Raw genomic sequence first — 20,705 nt, 5'->3', positions numbered from 1 at the left:
TACCAATTCACACGACCCCGCCACATAACGACTATCCACAATGGCACCCAACCCCTCAATCAAATGGCACATAAGCGTCAATGTCACTATTTTAATATTCACTTATTTACTCAATAAAAAAAATTAAAACATATCCCACAACCTCACCCCCTCAGGGCTCCTACTTCCTCTTCTTCCATGAGTTCTTCATCTTTGCTTCAAATTTTTCAATCCAAACTAGGCCAAGTTCTTCATTAAACTGACTCAAGTTGCAACCATAACTTCTCAACATTAATATTTTCAACAAATTCCAGCTAACACTTTGCTTAAATTTAAGCAAATTAGAATACCCATTTTATGTTCTCAAGCATTCTTACAAATCCTTTGATGGTGATTTTTTTTTCCAAATCTATACTCCAGTTTTTATTTTTTTCACTCGATTTCAGTAGGAAACAAACAAGAATTTCAGATTCTTAAATCTTTTTTCAACTTCAAATTTCGGCAACCCAAAAAATGGAGTACAAATTTGTTCTTCACTTAAATCCACGAAATTAATGTTTGATTCACGATTTTAAGCTCCAAACAACAACATCCAGCTGATTTCCTCCATATATAATCAACAAATCGAATTGTCAACTTCAATTTTTCGACACCCAAAGAACACACCATAGTGGGTTTCGAGATTCTCACCATTGTTAACTAACTTGAATGACGCGGCATAGATAATGAATCAGATGCATCTACTCCTTGTAACCTAAATGATGAGCTCGCCAATGCTTCATCGACCATCGTTGCCAAAATAAGTCGAGCTCTTGGTTTCTTCCTCTTTTGGGCTCTCTAGGAGATGTTCCCCATGAATTTCTCATGAAGTTTGTTATGAAAATCCAATTTTGAGATTTAAGAATTTGTGATGTTTTGAAGTTTAAAAACTAAATGAAAATCACTTTTTGAGCTCAAACAAAATAGCCATTGCTTTTGAAGAGTTCGGTGGTTAAATTTTTCAAGAAAACCATTGTTGAAAGGTCTTGAATTGTGATTCCTCTTATGAACATTAGTGTTTCAACATTGATGATTTATTAATGGAGAAGAATAGATTTAAGTGGATGATTAAATTTAAGTGGGTATAGTTATTTATATTTAAACTAGTGACATGGACTCTAATGTGTGGCATTTTAATTGAGAAGTCGGGTGTCACTTCGTCAATTGAGGATGCAAAGGAGTTTATGAGATTTTAATTTGGCGGGGTCGTGTGACTTGACTGCTAATTTGGAAAAAATGGAGTGGGTCACCTGCCACGGTGTAAATTTATTAGGGTTAGGGACAATTTTTAAAAGTTTATTATCGATAGGGGCTAGATTTGATGAATAGTATAACGGGTGTCAGAAGTAAACAATATAGTATAGTAGACAGGCAAATTTAGGCCTTTTCCCAAAAATCATTGCAAACAAAGGACAGATACATATATTCCTTTCTACTTTTTTTACATGACTATCTTACATATCATTTCCTTTAGAACACCATACAGATTCTGTATTACATAAGAGTTCATTTCAACTCATTGTTATTCACAGCACAAAGGTGCACAAAAGTATAGTTCACTTCTTCCTGTTTCCTTTTCGCTTCTTGAACTTGCCCTTCCCTTTTCCCTGCTTCCTTCCCGCGCCCTGATCACTAACTCGGGTCTCAGAAGTACTTGTAAATGGAAGATCCGTTGTAGCAACTTCATTACTCGCTACATAAAGCATTTCCTCGCATTGGTTCTCTAATGCAACGCTCCGGCTGCTATCCTCGGGCACAATGAACTGATTCAAGAAAGCTTCTAGCTTCGGCTTTTTTGACAACAAGCTCTCTAAAAAAATTTCAATGCTTCCCCTATCCAGAGGGCTGCATAACATTAAGCACAAAACTTTAGCCCCTTGCTAATCTAGTCAAATTAAATGTGTCGAGGGGCGGGTGGAATTCCATTTTGTTGACCTAAGAGCATACTCTTAACTACAGGTAGCGTGGTATAATGCAGCAGCGTAAATTCGAAGAATACAGTGGTTAAGAACAAGATCGCACCTCGTATTCATCAATGTATGGAGTTGTATCAACTCCTGAAGCATATTACGCGCTTCCTCCATCAATTCCTCACCAGCACAAAGATTCTCTCTCGAGGACAGGTTGATTGCAGCAGTCAAAAAGTTCACATTAGCATTCATTTCCTCCTTAAAACAACAAAAGAAAAGTTTAGTAACTTAATAGAAAAAGAGAAAAGCATGGGCAGCCCGGTTTACTAAACTCCCGCTATGCGCGGCGTCAGGGGAAGGGCCGGACCACCAGGGTCTATTGTACGCAGCCTTACCTGCATTTATGCAAGAGACTGTTTCCACGGCTTGAACCCATGACCTCCTGGTCACATGGCAGCAACTTTACCAATTACGCCAAGGCTCACCTACCCGAGTACACAGTTTAACTGAGTTCTAGATCATAAGACACAGAGAATTAGGATTAGCTTCACCTTCAAATTACGAGTTGAGAAATCTGCAGAAGTTCCAGAGTCATCGCCGCCACTAGACTTCAAGACATCTGATATTTCCTGAAACAAGGCCCAATTCATTTGCATTGGTTGATTACCACAATGCGAGGAAACGTTGGCGCATGGATCAGTAATGACTTCTGTAACAGTGAAAGTCTGAACTATTGAACTGCCAGTTCTGGTCGGAAACAACAAACTCAGGATGTCTTCTCTGCTGCAGTTTGTTCCCAACTTGACAGAAATAACATTGGTATACTCAACTCCCGTAGCAATCTCACCAAGGTTGACAACCAGAAGAGCGTCACCGCCTTTTTGAAAAGCTTCTCCAATTTCATTGATCTGAAGATAGTTATTCTCCGTTCCTCGTTGAAGAATGGAATAAAGTTCCTCTGGAAGTTGGTTCCTAACATCATCGATACTGAGCACTTTGAAAAGAACATCATAGTATTTCTCACAGTTCACACAAAGTATGCATAGGATAAGAACCAATCTCAAGACCATTTGCTTATAGGACAGATCGACATTAATTTTACATCGGGAAATCCACTCAGTTGTACTAGCTTTATCATAAATGAATACTTGCACCATTGCAAGAATGGAATCAAAAAATTCTTCTAAAGGCAGTGTGTTAATTGCATGCCCGGAAGTTGGTCGGGCTTCAAACTGCTCAGAGATCAGCCATTCCACAAATGAAGATTTCGCGGTGAAGAAGAATCCACGACACAGAGATACCAAAATCAGAAAGCGCTCAAGAAGATACAAGAAGCAACAAGGAGATAAACAGTCACCTATTTTCTTCCTGTTCGCACTAAAGGTATCCTGTAAAGCTTCAAAAAATATCTGCAATAATGTAACCTCCGCAGTTTTAACTGGATTATTCGAAGATTCCAAAGAACATTCAAGATTACAGTTGCTTGATAGAACTTCTTGAAATTCTAACAATTTGCCTCCACGAAAAGAATCGCCCGACTGAAAATCTTCCAAGCCCCCTCTCCGTTTCGTGCAACTGAGAATTTCAATGAATGATTTCCACGGAACATCTGACGGGATTCTTCCAACAATTATCTTGTACAGCTCGTCGGAAATATTTCCGGAACTAAGCCATATGATCACAATCCTTCCAATCTGTCCGTAGCTAAGATGATCACTGGTGCCAATATCTTGAACGACGAATTCTTGAAGTAAGTCAGAGGAAAGCTTTGTTCTCCTTAAAGAAATCATACTTTCAACCATTGACTGTCGGGGGTCAAGGGGGAATACCTTTTCAAAGTACTTTGTAGATAGTGTCAGAAAGTTCTGTATTCTACTCTCAAAATTTTTAAAATCATGGTGTTTGGACTCACTTAAACACTTTGCAATCTCGTAAATATTTAGTAGGCACATGCTTTGACAAAATAGAGGCATGGACTTTGCAGCCAATTCATAGAGGAATGCAAGAGTTTCAAGAACATTCAGACCGACTACGAGTAGTTCTGTATGCCAATGAGTCCGAGCAGCAGAAATAAAATGCCGAGCATCAACAAATACTGTCTGCTTGTTCCGTCTAACGACAAAGTTTTGAATATTTTTGATCCATTCGGCTTCTGGATGCAGCAGAACATATGTGACGTTGAGACCATTCAACTGCTGCCTAGCACCAAAGTATTTTAAGCAAAATTCACCAACTCCCTTAAATTCGCCAAAATTTACTTCGCCGAGGCACTCGAGAGAATCAAGAACGTAAAAGACATTTTTCTTCCACGAATTCATAAACTGAACCAGCGTTCCAACACTAACCTGACAGCACGAAATCAGTTCTTCTGAACTCTGTAGATTGACCGATAATTTATCATCCCAAACATACTTCGTTGCATCATTTTGAAAATGAAAATCCAAGATCTTTCTACTGCATAAAATTTCACCTACGAGACATCTACATTCCTGAGAGGCGCTGAAAATATGCTTCAGGTCAGACCAATCACCCGACTCATTTGATAAAACTTTAATTTCAATGCTCGTGGTCTCAAAATTTGTCCCATGACTCGCAAATGACATCGCCTTCTTTAAGAGATCCTCCTTTTGCACGAACGACTTCAAAGGCCAACCTTTGCTTCCGGCCATCCATAAGGAGTGAGAGAGCACATACAAAAGGATGAGCGAGGACGCCTTATCGAAATCCCCTCCCTTCCCGGTCATATCAGCTTCACAAAGAATATCTCCCTTCAGCCGCGCGATTTCTGCAGCTTCAGCAAAGTTTCCTGACTCTTCTTCTAATAGAAGCAGCTCGTCAAGGCACTTTCGAGACATCAAGAATTTGCGCTTCATGTCCATTGATGGAAAAGCTCTGACGAATTTCATCATAGATGCTTTGTCCTTGAGCTCAAAATAATTATATGCACAATTCTCTAGGAACTCCTTCCCAATTTTGTCAATTTCAACAGCACTTTTCCCAATATTATCCCCCTGGACAGCCTGTTGCTTCCAGTACTCGATATATTTCAGACCTAAGTCATAACATTTTCCTTTGGAACAAACTGACAGACATTCTGCGAAATAATTTCCTTTTGCATAAACTCCTGCTGCCCGCTTATAGCGACCGGCCAGTAAAAAACATTCAGCAGCTTTTATCAGTTGAGATTCACCACACTTGTCCAAATAAATACTTCCTGCATATAAGATTGGCACGTTATACAGATTAACCAAAAACACCATCACATATGAGACTTATGTAGAATTAATGATGACGAGTTTATATGCATTTTATAGCACTAAATACCAGAGATAACCAACGCATTAAGACAGAAGGCTTTTACCATTTTCAATTGATTAGTGAACAGGTATACTAATGTTTTTCATTAAACTAAAGTACTAAACATATCCTGCGTCAAAGAAAAAGTCGCATTATCCTTTTTTAATTTCATTTCAGGTGGAGGAGGGAAGGTGCTAAAGCTCAAAAGTGGATGTCTAAAATTTAAGAAACGGAAGTGCAAAAATGACTTCAAAATGCAAACACAAGAAAGCTGCAGAGTTGGAAAAGAAAAGGAAAAAATCCCAATAGGTTAGGAACTCCGGGGGAAACGAGGCAAATTTACAGGAAAGATCACCATTATCATACCTGCTCTTTCATAGTCCCTCAAGTCATAAAAACATTCAGCTGCAGACTCGAACCTGCCAATAGAATAAAAGATTTCAGCAGCCTCGAGAAGATAGGTGCGAGCCTTTCCAGGATCTGAATAAAGAACTCGTTCAGCAGCTGCCCTGATACCAGCTGCCTTAGCTCTTTTTTCCCAATCCGTTTCTCCCGCTTGCTTGAAACACATTAGTGCCATCTCATAATTTTTCTCCCAAAACAGCTGCATTAGAACATCAACCACTTAATGAGGACAGGGAAAAATTGAGATGCATATTTTAATGACATAAGACTGAAAAATGGAACGTTGAATCAATGGAACAAGGAAGATCAACTTGACCTTCATTCCCCTTGATTTCCACTCCTCCGGAGTGCTAAATGTTTGCATAGCTTCTGCGATTGAATCATCTACCTCCCTTACTTCTACAAGACACAACCTTCGCCAGTACTCAAACATAGGCCTAGAAAACTCATCTACGCTTTCACATATCCATAATCTTTGCCTTGTTCGAGTAATTGCCACATATAGTTGCTTCAGTTCAGAACACAAGACATTATGTCTTGTATCAGAGAAACTTGGGAAGGATAAATCGGCTAAACTTTGTTCATTCAGGAACTCATATACGACTCTCCACTGATTTCCAAGTGGCGACGAGCTAAAAAAATTGTATAGGAGTACGTCCTACAAATGATCAATGAAATATGAACATGAGAAGAATTCAGTAAAAGACAGCAGAAATGTAATATATTCAGCAACTTTTCCAAGTAGAATTAAAACTGTAGCAAGGTAAGTTAAGTGCCGCAAACCAACCTATTCCGTCTTATAATGTATACCAACATTTCAGTCAAATGAACTTTATGTGTGTGTGTATAGTATGTATAATCTTCAGATAGTCATGAAATCTAAATCTGCATTAGTTCCAATATAATTTAGTCATATAAACCCCTTAGAATAAGGAATTTACTGTTCTAGAATAATGGGATCAAATGACAGATTTGCATTGTCTCTCTAATTATTGTACCAGATTTTATTGGCCATATGCGAGAAAAAATTGATATTATTTCTTCTCAACTTTAATTATCACACAAAAAGACACATTGCACATGAATAATACCTATCGCGGACCATTTAGAAATCACATTGCACATGAAAGTATTTTCTATGTACTTCCAAAGCATGTGTCTAACATGTACGACCACAGATTAGAGGTACTGTTTTTGGTTCCTTCAAAACAACAGAAACTTGCTAGTGTATGATAATTGCGCCACAGGCTGCCTATATTTAGGTCAAGAAAGGCAGGAGAAAGAGGTAAACAGCTTGCTATTCAAGCCTTAGAGTAGTAAGATCTCATTACTCAATTTTTCAAAAAAAGAAAGAAAGAAAGAAAGAAAGAAAGAAAAAAAGAGATCAAGCAGCTCACTTTTGGGGATAAGTATACTAATCCATGTGCATTAATTATCCGATTTGTTAAACCCTCGAGTTAAGACATGTAAAGGTTCTACACTAAGCTCTTAAATAATAGCCACGCGACAAAATTCTGTCAATTATCACTGAAACTAAAGGAAAAAAGAAAAGTGAATTCTAAGTTTAACTGAAATCTTAAGCACAACAAGCAAGCAGAAGACTTGCCTGAAATTCCAGCCCTTTGCATTCCACAATGGTCAAAACAAGAGCTTTCTGACCAATTAAACCAAAGATTTCCTTCTTAGCAGATTCATCACGTACTAATATTACCTGTTCCGCACCAAAGCCTACTATTTTGCCAACATTATTGCCCCTATTCCCAAAAATAGTTAAAATAGCATTTTCATCATCTCCGGGCTTGAGCAACACTGGAGCCGCACCATCTATAAGACTTGTCTCGGGTTTCAAGACATCTACAGATTGAGGGAAATAATGACGAAGCAGATCAATCACACTCTGAGCAAGTTTGAGTACACCAGTATGTGTGCGGAAATTTTGAAGCAACTGAAAAACACATGACAAGTGTCCTTTATCTTTTCTTTTGGCAGCTTTGTCACCCTTTGAGTCCATGACAAACTCATTGTAGAATAGATTCCTTATGTCTTCAAACCGAAAATCTATTCCCCTTGCAATTGTCTGGGCCGTATCCCCAGAGAAAACGAAGCCTTCTTCAACATTCCTACAAATGTATTTGAAAAGAGAAATCTGTCTCATTGTTAGATCCTGAACTTCATCAATATACACAAAGTCTATCTTGTCACCGTCCAAATGATGACATTTTAGCCGATGATGGAGATCATTAACTACATCAGATATATCAAATTCACCACGCTCCATCTTCATCTCTTCATAAGCTCGGAAAATATCATAAATTCCATTTCTTTTTTCCGCACTTATATTGGAGACCCGATATTCAGACATCGAAATATAGGCGTCTCTGTTTAGCTTCCCGTCATGAAAATCCCCTGCTTGTAGCCCTCCTTTTATATGAGAGATTATTTCAGTAAAGACCCTTGAAGAATCAAGATTCTTGGTCAACTGACTACTGAAGCGAGGCCAATACAAGCAACAGAAACGATCATAGTTGATCTCCTTCTCTCTTATGAAAGTTTGTAGAGCGACTGACCTCAAATTTCTATCATTGGAAAGTTTCCACTTCAAATTGAATCTATCAAAGTAGGAGGAACCTACAGTTCCATCAAGCATCATTAAGAATTTATGAAATGTGATTACAAGAGGGTATTTTTTGTATGGAATGTCAATAAAGGAATTCGGTATGTCATTAAACTGCTTCAATCCATCTAAATCATCAACTTCGAAGCTACTTTCCGCCCAAAAACTTCCTCCACAGGCAAACCTGCAGATTTATGAGTGGTAAGTGTTAGAGGAACACAATTACGATCAACAAATTTTACGCCTATCAGGAACACAACTAAACATCCATGTCACTAATATCACCTGCATCATGTAAACATTACTAAAAAAATTCTTAAAAGCAACATGCACTAAGCTAATAAGTTTGCACCATAGAACGCTATAAAAAAATAAAAAGGGGCGGCCCGGTGCTCTAAGCTCGCGCTATGCGCGGGGTCCAGGGAAGGGCTAACCACAAGGGTCTATTGTATGCAGCCTTACCTGCATTTCTGCAAGAGGCTATTTCCCCAACTCAAACCATTGACATGCTGGTCAAATGCCAGCAACTTTACCAGTTACGTCAAGGCTCCCCTTCAGAACATTATAAAAATTATAGAACACTATAAAAAATTAAAAATTAAAAATAGCATAAGATGAAGGAATTATAATGATGAATGAATTATACAAATAATGATATTAAGAATATACTATATAATAATTATCCTTTTCCTATTTTCACCTCTAACTCAAAACAAATTGCATTTGAATAGAGTAGCCAATGATTTTAAACACAATAGTTTAATCAAATTAGAAAAAAAAAAAGAGACTTGCTCAGTTATTAAAGTCCCTAAAACTGAACGTCAGATCATTCTTCCATTTTCTACGAAATTGTTAACCTGTATCATCATAACAGCAGAAACAAAACAAAAACAACAGAAAAACTAAGTTGGAGCCTTCGAGGATAAGACATGCAGCTCATTAAAAAAGGTAGTTCCACCAGGGAACTCTCGAACGCAGATTAGATCAATCACCTTTGTAGCTGAGAAACTTGTTTTTTGACAGCGTAACATAGTTTGGGACTAACTGTCACAAATAGCTGGCGCAAGGTTGTCCTGCTAGTCTCTCCAATACAGCGACTCGCTTCATTATCCTCGTATGAGCTAATTCTTGTTTCCCCTGCAAATTGACTTACCTCCTTTCCTGCCGCTACATTAAATCCTTGAACAGAACTATGGTGTTGTTGCTCCTTTTGGAACAACTTCATTGTCAACACAGTAGTTTTACCTGTGCCTGAGCGGCCAAGGATGAAACTGCTTTTACTAAAACGGATTACCTCCCTCTCTTCATTAGTAACTTCAAAAGGGATATCTACTTCTTCACCATGGTGATCGGAGAGCAAATGCGTGACAACACCAGATGACAGGGAGTAAAACTTCATTAACAATAGGCTTTCGCTCACTCTTGAATTTTCAACATAACCATTGTTATCGAGTGTACTAGTCGAATCGTGATTCAATTTGCTCTCGACATCCTTTTTATACTGAACTACATCACGATGAACCTTCCAACTCTTTGGAACTTCCAGATCCCTAAACAGAAGATGAAAAGTTAAAATTAAAGAAATTTTTAGAAAGACAATTCAGTCTATCATAATATCGAGCCCAATGGAGCGTAAAAGAGCTAGTTTACCCCTCAAAATACTTCTCCTTACAGAGGCTGATGAATTCATCGGTGTACATTAAATATATTCTATCAAGACGTCTTAAGAAACCCGCAACCTCCTCCAAAGGCAATAAATCCCAAACCTTTAGAACTTGTGTATAAAAGAACTCTTTTTGAATTTCAACTGTACAAACAACATAACGCCCTTCAACCACCTTGAACTGCTTAACCACCTGAGATGAGCTTTCACAAACTAACTCTACATTCCTTCTCTTCGGCCGCCATCCACTAGCAAGCTTAACCAGAAGAGTTAACACATACTTTCTCAAGCAGGAGGATGCCAGCTTTCGAAATGATTTTCTAAAGTTGTCGCTGAAAACGACCTGAAGAACCAGATAGAAGACAATACAGCTGAGGACCAAGTAAAAGGATTGATACAGGACTGTTTTAGAACACCACAAAAAACAAAACAAAAAACAGTAGTTGCGGGTGAATAATGATACTGACCAAAGTTATTTACACAATGAACGACGCCCACGTAAAGAATGAATAAATATTTAAAACAGAATAACAAATGTTTCAAACTATAACCAATGTAAGTTAGAACATACACCAACAGTTTGGTGAGTGAAGCTATAATGATAATGGAATGCTAATTGCTTCTACTAATGTCTAGAGATGAACCATAAGAAAGGCCACATAAATATATGAACTGTAAAAGATACATATTTCCGCGAACAAACAATCAGTAAAAGGAGGCAAGATATTTATTCCTAATGAAACATTGAATCTTCAAAGGGTTTCTTCTTTTGATAAGGTAAGATATTTTCATTAAATAACATACCAAGGAGGTAAGACAAAACTATGTTGCTCGGATACTCCAAAAATGTTGTCACACCCGTGTCGAATCCTCCAAAAATGCAGTACTTTGGAGGATCTGACATTCACCTGGTGACATTTTTGAAGAATCTGAGCAACATAGCTACAAAATACAAAAAGATATCAGCAGTTGCATTGTTACATCGTTTGGCCGTATCTTCCAAAAGAACAAAAAAATAATCCGTCCCCTTTTATGTAACTATTCTTACACCAATAATATAAACAATATAATCCAACAATTAACTACTTTCACGCTTCACTGAATTTCAGATACAACTTTACTCATGTATCCTAGAAGAAGCATATATCCTTTCTAACTGTAATGACCCAACCGGTCATTTTGACTTTTAGAACCCCGTTCCACTAAATAAAACTCCCCGTATGTCTTTTTATAAATTTATGACTTGCGGGGATGGTTGGTTCGGGATTTGGAAGTGTTCGGGTTGAAATCGGAACACTTGATTCCTTAAGTTGGCCTTAAAATGCTAAGTTTGACTTCGGTCAACATTTTGAGGAAACGACCCCGGAATAGAATTTTGATAATTCCAACAGCTCCGTATGGTGATTTTGGACTTAGGAACGTGTTCGAAATTTTATTTGGAAGTCCGTAGTTAAATTAGGCTTGAAATGGCTAAAATAAGAATTTAAGTTTGGAAGTTTGACCGGGGAGTTGACTTTTTGTTATCGAGGTCGTAATCCAGTTCCGAAAATTATCATAGCTCCGTTATGTCATTTATGACTTGCGTGCAAAATTTGAGGTCAATCGGACTTGATTTGATAGGCTTGAATCTATGTGTGATTCGTGTTTTTAGTGTTGTTGGATGTAATTTGAGGACTCGACTAAGTTCGTATGATGTATTAGGACTTGTTGGTATATTTGGTTGAGGTCCTGAGGGGCTCGGGTGAGTTTCGGATACTTAACGGATCATTTTGGACTTGGCTTGATAGCTGAAGTTCTGGTTCTGCAGGTTCTCGTTTCCTTCTACGCGATCGCGTGGCATTGTTTGCGATCGCGTAAGGTTAATTGAGGGCTGCTGATTTTTGTGCTTCGCGATCGCGTGGCTTTGATATTTTGTGACTCGCGAACGCGTGAAGAAGGTCGCGTTCGCGTAGAGTAACGGAGCAGGAGCTGGGCCACGCGCTTGATGCTTTGCGGTCGCGTGAGAAGGTTCGCGATCACGTAGGTTTGCGGAGTCAGTGCTTCACGATCGCGTGGGACTTTCCGCGATCGGGTAGGGTTATTTTCTGGGCAGTAAAAATTTGTGCTACGCGATCGCGTGAGCAAGTTCGCGATCGCGTAGAAGAAATCACTGGGCTAAGAGTTTAAGTTTTAACGATTTGGAGCTCGAATTGAGGCGATATTTGGGAGATTTTCATAGAAAATATCGGGGTAAGTGTTCTTAACTCAATTTTGGTTAGATTACCCAAATCCATCACTGTTTTTATCAGTTAATTGGTGATTTAAGTTGGAAAATTTTGAAAACCCTCTTGGATAGATTTGAGGATTTGAGGGTTGAATTGTTATTGGAATTTAGTCATTTTGGTATGGTTAGACTTGTGGTTGAATAGGCGTTCATATTTCGTAACTTTCGTCGTATTCCGAGACGTGGGCTCCACGGGCAATTTTTGAGTTAATTTCGGATTTTATTGGAAAATGTAGTATTTTCTTATGGAATTGATTTTATAAATTTTGTTGACTGCATCGAATTAATTATGACTAGATACGAGTCGATCGGAGTCGAAAAATCGAGGAAAAGGCATACTACGTGATTAAATTGGAGCAAGTCGAAGTAAGTGACTTTTCTAACCTTGTGTGGGGAAAATTTCCCCTAGAATTGATATTAATGTGATTGTTGAAACGTGTTGAAAGTCGTGTACACGAGGTGACGAGTGTGTACACGGGCTAAATGTGAAAGATTATGTTTTTAAATTGTGTACATCACTGTTGCATTTTTAATTAAATTATTAAACCTTGTTATATTCTTCATTATTGATTTAAATGTTTATGTTTTAAGTTTGCTTGACCTTTTCCTGCTAATTGTTTTACCTGTTTAATTGAAACTTGGTTTCTTTTATTCTGTGCATTATTTGAAGGTTGTTTTTCTTTAAATTAAATATTATTAATATGAGTTATTGGATATTTTAAATTTGGTATTGAAGCAACGTATTAAAATTTTGAAATATTATTTTGTTGAGTTATTTATTCCCGAATAATTTTTTGGTGAGATCTTTGTACTTATTGTGATAGAGCCGTGAGCTCCTTATTGTGGAAGAATATTATTGTTGAATTATTTTGGCATGAACCGTGAGCTCTTTATTATGGAAAAATATTGTTGTTGATTTATTTTGGCAATTTGGGCACTTGAGATGCAAATTGTGATATATTGTGATATTGATACGCATGCGATGGTATAAGGTTTGGGTGCTGAAACGCATGCGGTGAGATAAGGGGGCTTGATACGCGTGGCTAATAGGGAAACTACTAGAAGTCATGCGATGTGATAAGGATGGCTAAAACACGGGATGCTATTTCGAGAAAAATATTTTCTGTAAAATAAATTGTGAGGGCTCCCGCGGTGAGATAAGGAAATAAGATATTGTGAATTTATTTATGATTTGGGACTACGAGGCGGTACCTCAGAAGTGCCCTTGTTGATATTGATTTATGGGCGCAGTTGCCTTTGATTATTGTTGTGATTTTCTTAAAGTTGAAAAGAATTCTATTTTGTTTTCACGAGGTATTAATTTCCATTATTTGGTGTAATTAAATGGTGACATACTACTTGACTCATTTTCATTGTCATTTTATCTTATTATATTTATAAACATTTTACCATGCTATTATTTATTTTCCAGTAGGGCATGACCTGACCTCGTCACTACTTTACCGAGGTTACGCTTGGCACTTACTGGGTACCGTTGTGGTGTACTCGTACTACGCTTCTGCACATTTTTTTGTGCAGATTCAGGTACATCTTATCAGACCAGGCACCAGTAAACTAGCTGTACGAGGAGACTTCGAGGTATATCTGCCAGTCCGCAGACTCCGGAGTCCCCTTCTATCTTACTATGCTGTTTTCCTTATTTGCTTTAGATTCTGATGTATAGAGACAGAGAGAATAAATTCTTAGAAGTTTGTGACTTATCTCTACCGGGTTTTGGGAGTTGTAATTAAGTAAATTTCAAATTTATTTATTTCATATTTCTATTATTATTCCGCATTGATAGACTTACCTAGTCTTAGAGACTAGGTGCCACCACGACATCTTACGGAGGGAATTTGGGGTCGCAACACTAACGAATAAGGCCCGTGCGAACAATCAATGGGGTTCAATATACAAGAAAATAACTAAGATAACAGACAAAACGAGCTTCAAAGCCCAAAGATTCGAGTGCATGTAACATTCACAATGTCATGAATTCATTATAAAATGATCCTTCTGTAATTCTTTCAATTCCATGTCTATCCAATCTCATATCATATTCAATTACACAAAGCTGTATTCAGAAAAAGTTATGTAAAACACCAAAATATGACTTTCTCCATTTATCTATGTAACAAAAGCAAACAACAACAGCAACAAACCTAGTGAAATCCCACAAGTGGGGTCTGGGGAGGGTAATGTGTACGTAGACCCTACCCTATGAAGGTAGAGAGGTTGTTTATCACAGACCCTCGACTCAAGAACAGTGAAAAGGAAACAATGTAACAAATGCAAGAGATTAAATGTGTGTACCTTCCATCTCTGTTCTTTGAATAGAATATTATCCCCATTTAGTAAATCATCCAGTTGATCAAGTTCTTTCTTCACATCTAAAATTGTTTTCCTCATGTCAGTATCGTCATCTGCATGAAAGAAGCATTGACGATCCTTGGCATCGAGAACTAGCGCTTCCCAAATGGAGTTGCTAGCAAGTAATGTTTGCTCATTTCCCAATATCCAGAGACAATGCCTAGAAAGAATTGCATATCTTAGACATCATATTAGAACTAGAAAGATCCAATGGTGATGAAACGGAATATTAATTTGATCCATACCGAGCTCTGGTTAACGCGACATTAGTCCAATGAAGACTTGACAAGAAGCCAATGGACCCAGCGCGATTAGATCTCACTGTAGATATTATTACAATATCTTCTTCCCCTCCCCGAAATGCATCAATCACGTTCACTTTAACTTCAAAATGTGCGTTGTTATTATACTTCTGCCCAAGTCTATCTCGTATGGCTAAAACTTGAGAAGCATACGGTGCTATAACACCAATGCTGAGTTTCTTCTTGGAGGCACTCCAAGCTGCAAATTTAGTATCGGCCAAACATTAATTCAAGTGTTTGAAGACCTACTCATTGAGAGAGCGCAATAATAACAAGCAAGGAAACAACAAACCAAGCTATATATTTCAACTTGCCTAAGTTGGCTAGCGGAGATCCCGCAATCATTAGACAGACAAGCCCAAGAATAAGATCATTCGCATTTTTTGGAACACCACCATCACATCCTCATCCACAGATAAAAATTTCGATATTAGGCAATGCTTCCTTAAACGCAAGAGCAGTCGTCCGTTGGCATAATTTTAACAATATTAGTAGATGAAATCACATTAACAAGCAGATGTAGGATTAAAAACTAATTAATTAGTGTCGAGAAAGATAAATTAAGAAGGTAAAAAGACGAGGGGAGCATTCATGAAAAACTTAAACAAATGTTTTAAGTTTTCATCAATATAATTATACCTTTGAACAAGCTCTCCAGTAATCGCAGTACCAAAGCAACCTCAACTAAGTTTCGCCTGTATCCAACATTATCCAGCTCTTCTTCTCCCCACGGTACATTTATAAAGGAATACGGGCCAAAACACTGTCCCGTAAGATATATTTTCTCATAGGCTTTACGCGTTACATCAGGCGCATCAAGGATTTTCTTACGATAGAAAATTGAATTTGGGAACTGGCTTATTGACGGATGCATTCTGTACTGTACGTTAAGCAGGTGATTTGCATGACCAAACGAGACGAGTCTTTCGAATAAGCTCCTTCCAAATCTAGCTACACGAGAAATCTAGAATGGAGTAATAAAATAAACCTCTATTAATAAAAATGTGGTAAAAGTACTATCAATTGAAGTTCCTATAAATTGCACGTAGAAAAGGTGTACGTACTCTACTCTTCAATGTTGCAGACAATTGGCACTCGTCTCCGGACAGAATCGCATTCCTCAAACCTCGAAGTTGAAGAGGTATTACTGCTTCACACTCCTTCAACTTGTCGGCATCATCAACAACCAATAAGTCAAATGGCTTCGTATCCACTGAATGTAGCTTATACGACGTAGAAGCATTGCAGAAAACCAAGGAAGCCATTTGGATACAGAACTCCGTTATACGACCCTTACTCGTTGCACTAGGAAAATCCAGTTTCCCGAGAGATCGCTGAAGATCTTTCAGAAGGACAAGCAACCGGCTACAAGAACCGCGTAAAGATTTAGAAGACACTCCAAATGCTTGCTGAAATAGCATCCCCTCGAGAAAATCCAATAAGGAGATAATGTCCAACATTCTTTCAACGTTCTCTTCTCGAATAAAACATATTGGTAAATGGGTACAGATTATAAGCATGCATCTTCGGAGAGATGCAGCTGTCGAACTGAACCCTGCTCTGGCAAAATCAATCAATGAGCAATCCTCCAACAAACTGATCATAGAACTTACACAACCATTCCAGCCAGTTATTGGTTCAAAGCACTCCGACAGCCTGTCAACACGATAATTGGAGGAAATCTCCGCAATATCTTCACCATCTTCATAGTTGTTATTCCCAAACAAGAGAATTTCACCTAAAGGACAAAAGCCTTCAAATTCATTCTTAGATGACTCCCGGACCAGTTTAACCAACTTTGAAGCAACTTGGGCTGTTGCTACGTCCGTTGGAGCGCAAGTAACAGTTCTATACTTCATTTGCATCAGCGTAAAGAGCATTACACTTAGCGTCCGAGTCTTTCCTGTACCAGGCGGACCCGAAATAAGTTCAACGGAAGCCTTGTGGTGGCATTTCATAGTGGCAAGACATGTAAAGATTGCATTAGCCTGGGAATCGTTCAACTTGGACAACAGACTACCCACAACTTCTCCAACTGATAGCTCATTAGTGGATGCAGAACAAACATCGCATTTCTGTTTGATCCGTTTCTGCAAGAAGAAAAATATCAACAAAAGTTTATATCATTCTTTGGTTTCCATTTATCCAAAGATAAAGAGAGAAGAATAGAAGCATATAGTCCAAGAGAATGTGTTCTAATCCGTAAATTAACAAGGGACAAAGTGTTTTTAATGTCCACAGAATACATATTGGTGCATCAACATTGCAAGGTAATGATAAAAGAACATTCATAAAGCAAAAATACAACTTTGAAAACTCTCTCTCTCTCTCTCTCTCTCTCTCTCTCACACACACACACACACACACATATATATATAATATATACACAACTAACACCAGTTTTTCTTTTAATTTTGGAAAGAATGCTAAGATAACTCTGTTAAAAACTTTACTTATCACAATTGAGAGACAAAACCGTCACACACTAACTTGAAACTAATCATACTGATCATTTCAGACCAAGATGCCATTTTCAATTCAAAATCCACTTTATCATAGCAGCAACAAATCAAAAGGCTAAAGGGGGCATTGCTTTCATCGATATTCAAATACATATTATGAATAAGAGAGGGACCTCGAGATGAAGCTTCTAAAAGAAACTAAAAATAAGTAAATCACCAAGATTATTTACCTCGTGCACGGGGCGGAGGACTTCCTCAATTATATTCAAATTCTTTCTCATACTCAATGCATTCCATACGTTGTTATTAGGCATCACATTTACCAAAAACACTATATAGACTGCTCGTCGCATTACATTATGAGGAGGAAAGCTGACTTTAAAACTAGCTGATGCATCATTCTCATTCTCATTGACATCAGTAACATATGCAAACGTCCAATGGCATCCCGGTCGCTGCAAGTCATTAGTAGTTTCAGGTTTAACATTTGAGATAACAACAATATCTCCCGGCGACGTCCTATAACGCGTACCATCACTACATGTATTCCTCCAATAGTCAACCTTAACATCAAAAACCAATGATCCATTTGGATTTACTACATCAAAGGAGATCAACTCGGCGAAAGGTGATTCGTTTATGTCTTTTAAGGAAGCAGCAATATCTGCTCTTGTTTCTTCAAGTAAGGGGAAGAAAAAAGAACCAAGGTAATGCTCCACTGATCCAAATGATTGTGGAATCTTCTCCACCTAAACACCAACAAATTAAATTGAAAGTAAATTCACATGGTAACAAGAGCTAATGAATGAGACAATTACAAACATACTATTTACTAGGGGGCAAAAATTTACAACATTTTCAGGTTCTATCTTTAAAGTTGAAAAGCAAAGTAACCTTTTCTCAAACAGAAAAAGAGAACTTTTTGAAAGTTAAAAACTTACGCCTTGTTTGGATAGTTGTTACATGTCGTTTCATAATGTATTGGACTGTATTGTACTGCATTGTATTGTATTGTTTGATGAATATAATGTCTGGATAGATTTTATCATTTGCCGCCGTTTCATGATGTCAAACACCAACAATATGAAGAATAAACTTGTAAGATTACTAAGAAAAAATAGCATATGGAGTAGAATATTATGTAAAAAAAAATAGAGTAAAAGATAAAATATAATTATTTAATAATAAGAAAGGGCAAGATGAGAGAAAAAGTAAGGTAACGATGCCACTACACCAAATCCGTCGTTACATAAAAAGGCAATTTTTGTTGTTACGTCACGATGGATTTAACGATACGAAATAATAAAATTTAAGTAACAATCAAAACAAACATTGTATTTAAATTAACAATACGACACAATACAATAGGTAACGACCATCCAAAGTTATGCAAGGAATATAATGCATGGGATTACAATATTATGATTAATAATTCCTAGATTTTTTGTAATAGTGCCTTTTTAGATCATTGAATTGAAAATGAGATACACGGTGTATAATCCATAACACATGTTTGGTTTGAATTAACCTGAGTAAACATAGATTAATTTTTGTTTCCACTTTCAACCTTAGATATTTCAATGATGACAATGGAAAGAATCTTTGAAGGGATAATATTGTCATTTTGATAACTTTATCCCGGTATAGCTAATCTCGGTTTTATTATGAATGGCGTGGGATAAATGTGGATCGTTTGGTTTAGACATTGTTGTGCAGGGATTGTAGTATATGGATTAGTAATACATAGATTAATAATGTAAGGATATGATTGTAATGCATGACTTATTATACTTGTATTATTCCTTGTAAAAGAACATTGATGTTATTTTGGTTATTCTAGTTGTTTTTAATTCATGTATTACTAATACTTGCTTAAAACAATACATAAACTCCTGCATAGCTTATACAAATATTATTTATGCGAGCAATAGAAATGATAACCAAACGTCAGATTGGTAATGTTGAATGTAATGCCAGGTACCAAAGAGCAACCAAACGTTGTATTATTAATGCTATATTTTATGCAAGTTTTAGTAGAAATGACACCAGGTAGCCACTTTACAGGGTTGCTAACAAAAATGTCCTCAATTGTCCGGCAGTTAAGATTTTTTTGTTTAAAATTTCAAGACAAAATAAGTATTGGTTAATCTCTAAATAACATCCCTCGGAATGACTATCTATGCACTTGCCCCCAAGTTTTATCATGCCCCATGTATATGAAACCAAATGGCCCATGAATAAACTTAATCCTAAATTTTATACCGGGTTTAGAATCCTAAACCAAATAACCTAAAGGCCACTTAAAGAAAAATAATAATGAAAAAAGGAAAAGGAGATAGGCAAACAATTATATTCAGTTTTTGGTCATCTTAAATTGCATTTCATATTTCTAATCGTCTTTCTCTTTATTCAAATTGAATACACCTCTAGTTCCCTTTTAGATTACTGTTTATAAAAAGAAAACAAAAAAAAAGTGTACGAAATTACATATCCACCAACTTCGTAGTCTCACAATCACAAACAAAAAAAAAAGTACAGCATCAGTCGTGCAAAATTTTCATTTTGATAATTCCAAAATATTGCTATAAGGTTCGCCATTATTATACTTCTATAGAATACAAAAAAATGCAAAAAGACCTAATATACCACATGACTTGAAGTGGAAATAAATAAATAAATATAACTATGTATATAAGAGTTTTAAATTAATTATAGAATAAAATTTCTTTATATTGATTGTGTATAAAACTTAAACTCTACAAAAAAGAATTTATTACAAGCATTTTATTCTTCAAAGAGATAAACTCTTCCCGTGGTACTCAACTTATATACCAAACTAAAATAAGTAAACAAAAAGAAAGATGATAAAGCATTAAAAATGTACTTAATTACCTGATTTTCATATAAAGTCTCATCAAGAATATCTTTAACAGACCATTTGAAGATCAAATCAATGAATTCATCTTTAGGCCATTCTCTCTTCTTCTTCTTCTCCATAGAAGAACTCCCTCCCATCCCAATAAGAAATCACTCAAATCTTCTCAAACAAACCTGAAACACACATTTAAAGAGAAAAACAAAACCCCACATGAATATTACTGTCAAAACTGCTACATGCAAACCATACACACAAAACAAAATAGCCCGATATATAAAGTATCATGTATTCATGCAACATCGGGAAGGACCGCAACTCAAGGAAGTGGCGTAGATAACCTACCCTATGCAATAATTAGTACAATGACGTACATAGGAATTTTCTTAAACGGCCTCAATATTTGAGGAAGTGAACAAATGAATAAATTACTTTAACGGTAATCAGTGTCATTTTTTATATTTAACTATATCTAACAGGAAAAAAACCCCACATGAATGTTAGTGTCAAAAGGTCAGCCTGACAT

The 20,705-nt window shown here is 36.9% G+C and overlaps 1 protein-coding gene across 3 annotated transcripts in view; it reads right to left on the bottom strand.

Moving 5' to 3' along the window:
• Nucleotides 1–1,402: 1,402 nt before the first annotated feature.
• The window catches only part of LOC104085437 (uncharacterized), a 31,236-nt gene continuing 11,933 nt past the window's right edge, over nt 1,403–20,705 (bottom strand). For all 3 annotated transcript variants that reach the window (XM_009589456.3, XM_009589459.4, XM_009589457.4), the window contains exons 3-16: nt 20,197–20,355; nt 17,535–18,053; nt 15,907–16,932; nt 15,482–15,806; nt 14,786–15,041; nt 14,484–14,700; nt 9,895–10,250; nt 9,237–9,794; nt 7,237–8,428; nt 5,947–6,288; nt 5,592–5,829; nt 2,480–5,142; nt 2,041–2,186; nt 1,403–1,863 (exon numbers count right to left, since the gene is read on the bottom strand). In XM_009589456.3, coding sequence (XP_009587751.1) covers nt 1,575–1,863; nt 2,041–2,186; nt 2,480–5,142; nt 5,592–5,829; nt 5,947–6,288; nt 7,237–8,428; nt 9,237–9,794; nt 9,895–10,250; nt 14,484–14,700; nt 14,786–15,041; nt 15,482–15,806; nt 15,907–16,932; nt 17,535–18,053; nt 20,197–20,319 — 8,250 coding nt within the window. In that variant the 5' untranslated portion in view covers nt 20,320–20,355 and the 3' untranslated portion in view covers nt 1,403–1,574. The remainder of the gene's footprint in view (nt 1,864–2,040; nt 2,187–2,479; nt 5,143–5,591; nt 5,830–5,946; nt 6,289–7,236; nt 8,429–9,236; nt 9,795–9,894; nt 10,251–14,483; nt 14,701–14,785; nt 15,042–15,481; nt 15,807–15,906; nt 16,933–17,534; nt 18,054–20,196; nt 20,356–20,705) is intronic.

This window comes from Nicotiana tomentosiformis, chromosome 9 (assembly GCF_000390325.3).
Source record: "Nicotiana tomentosiformis chromosome 9, ASM39032v3, whole genome shotgun sequence".
In the NCBI taxonomy this organism is placed as follows: domain Eukaryota; kingdom Viridiplantae; phylum Streptophyta; class Magnoliopsida; order Solanales; family Solanaceae; genus Nicotiana; species Nicotiana tomentosiformis.
Note: the sequence above shows the minus strand (reverse complement) of the source record. Positions and strands in the feature narration are given on the sequence as shown.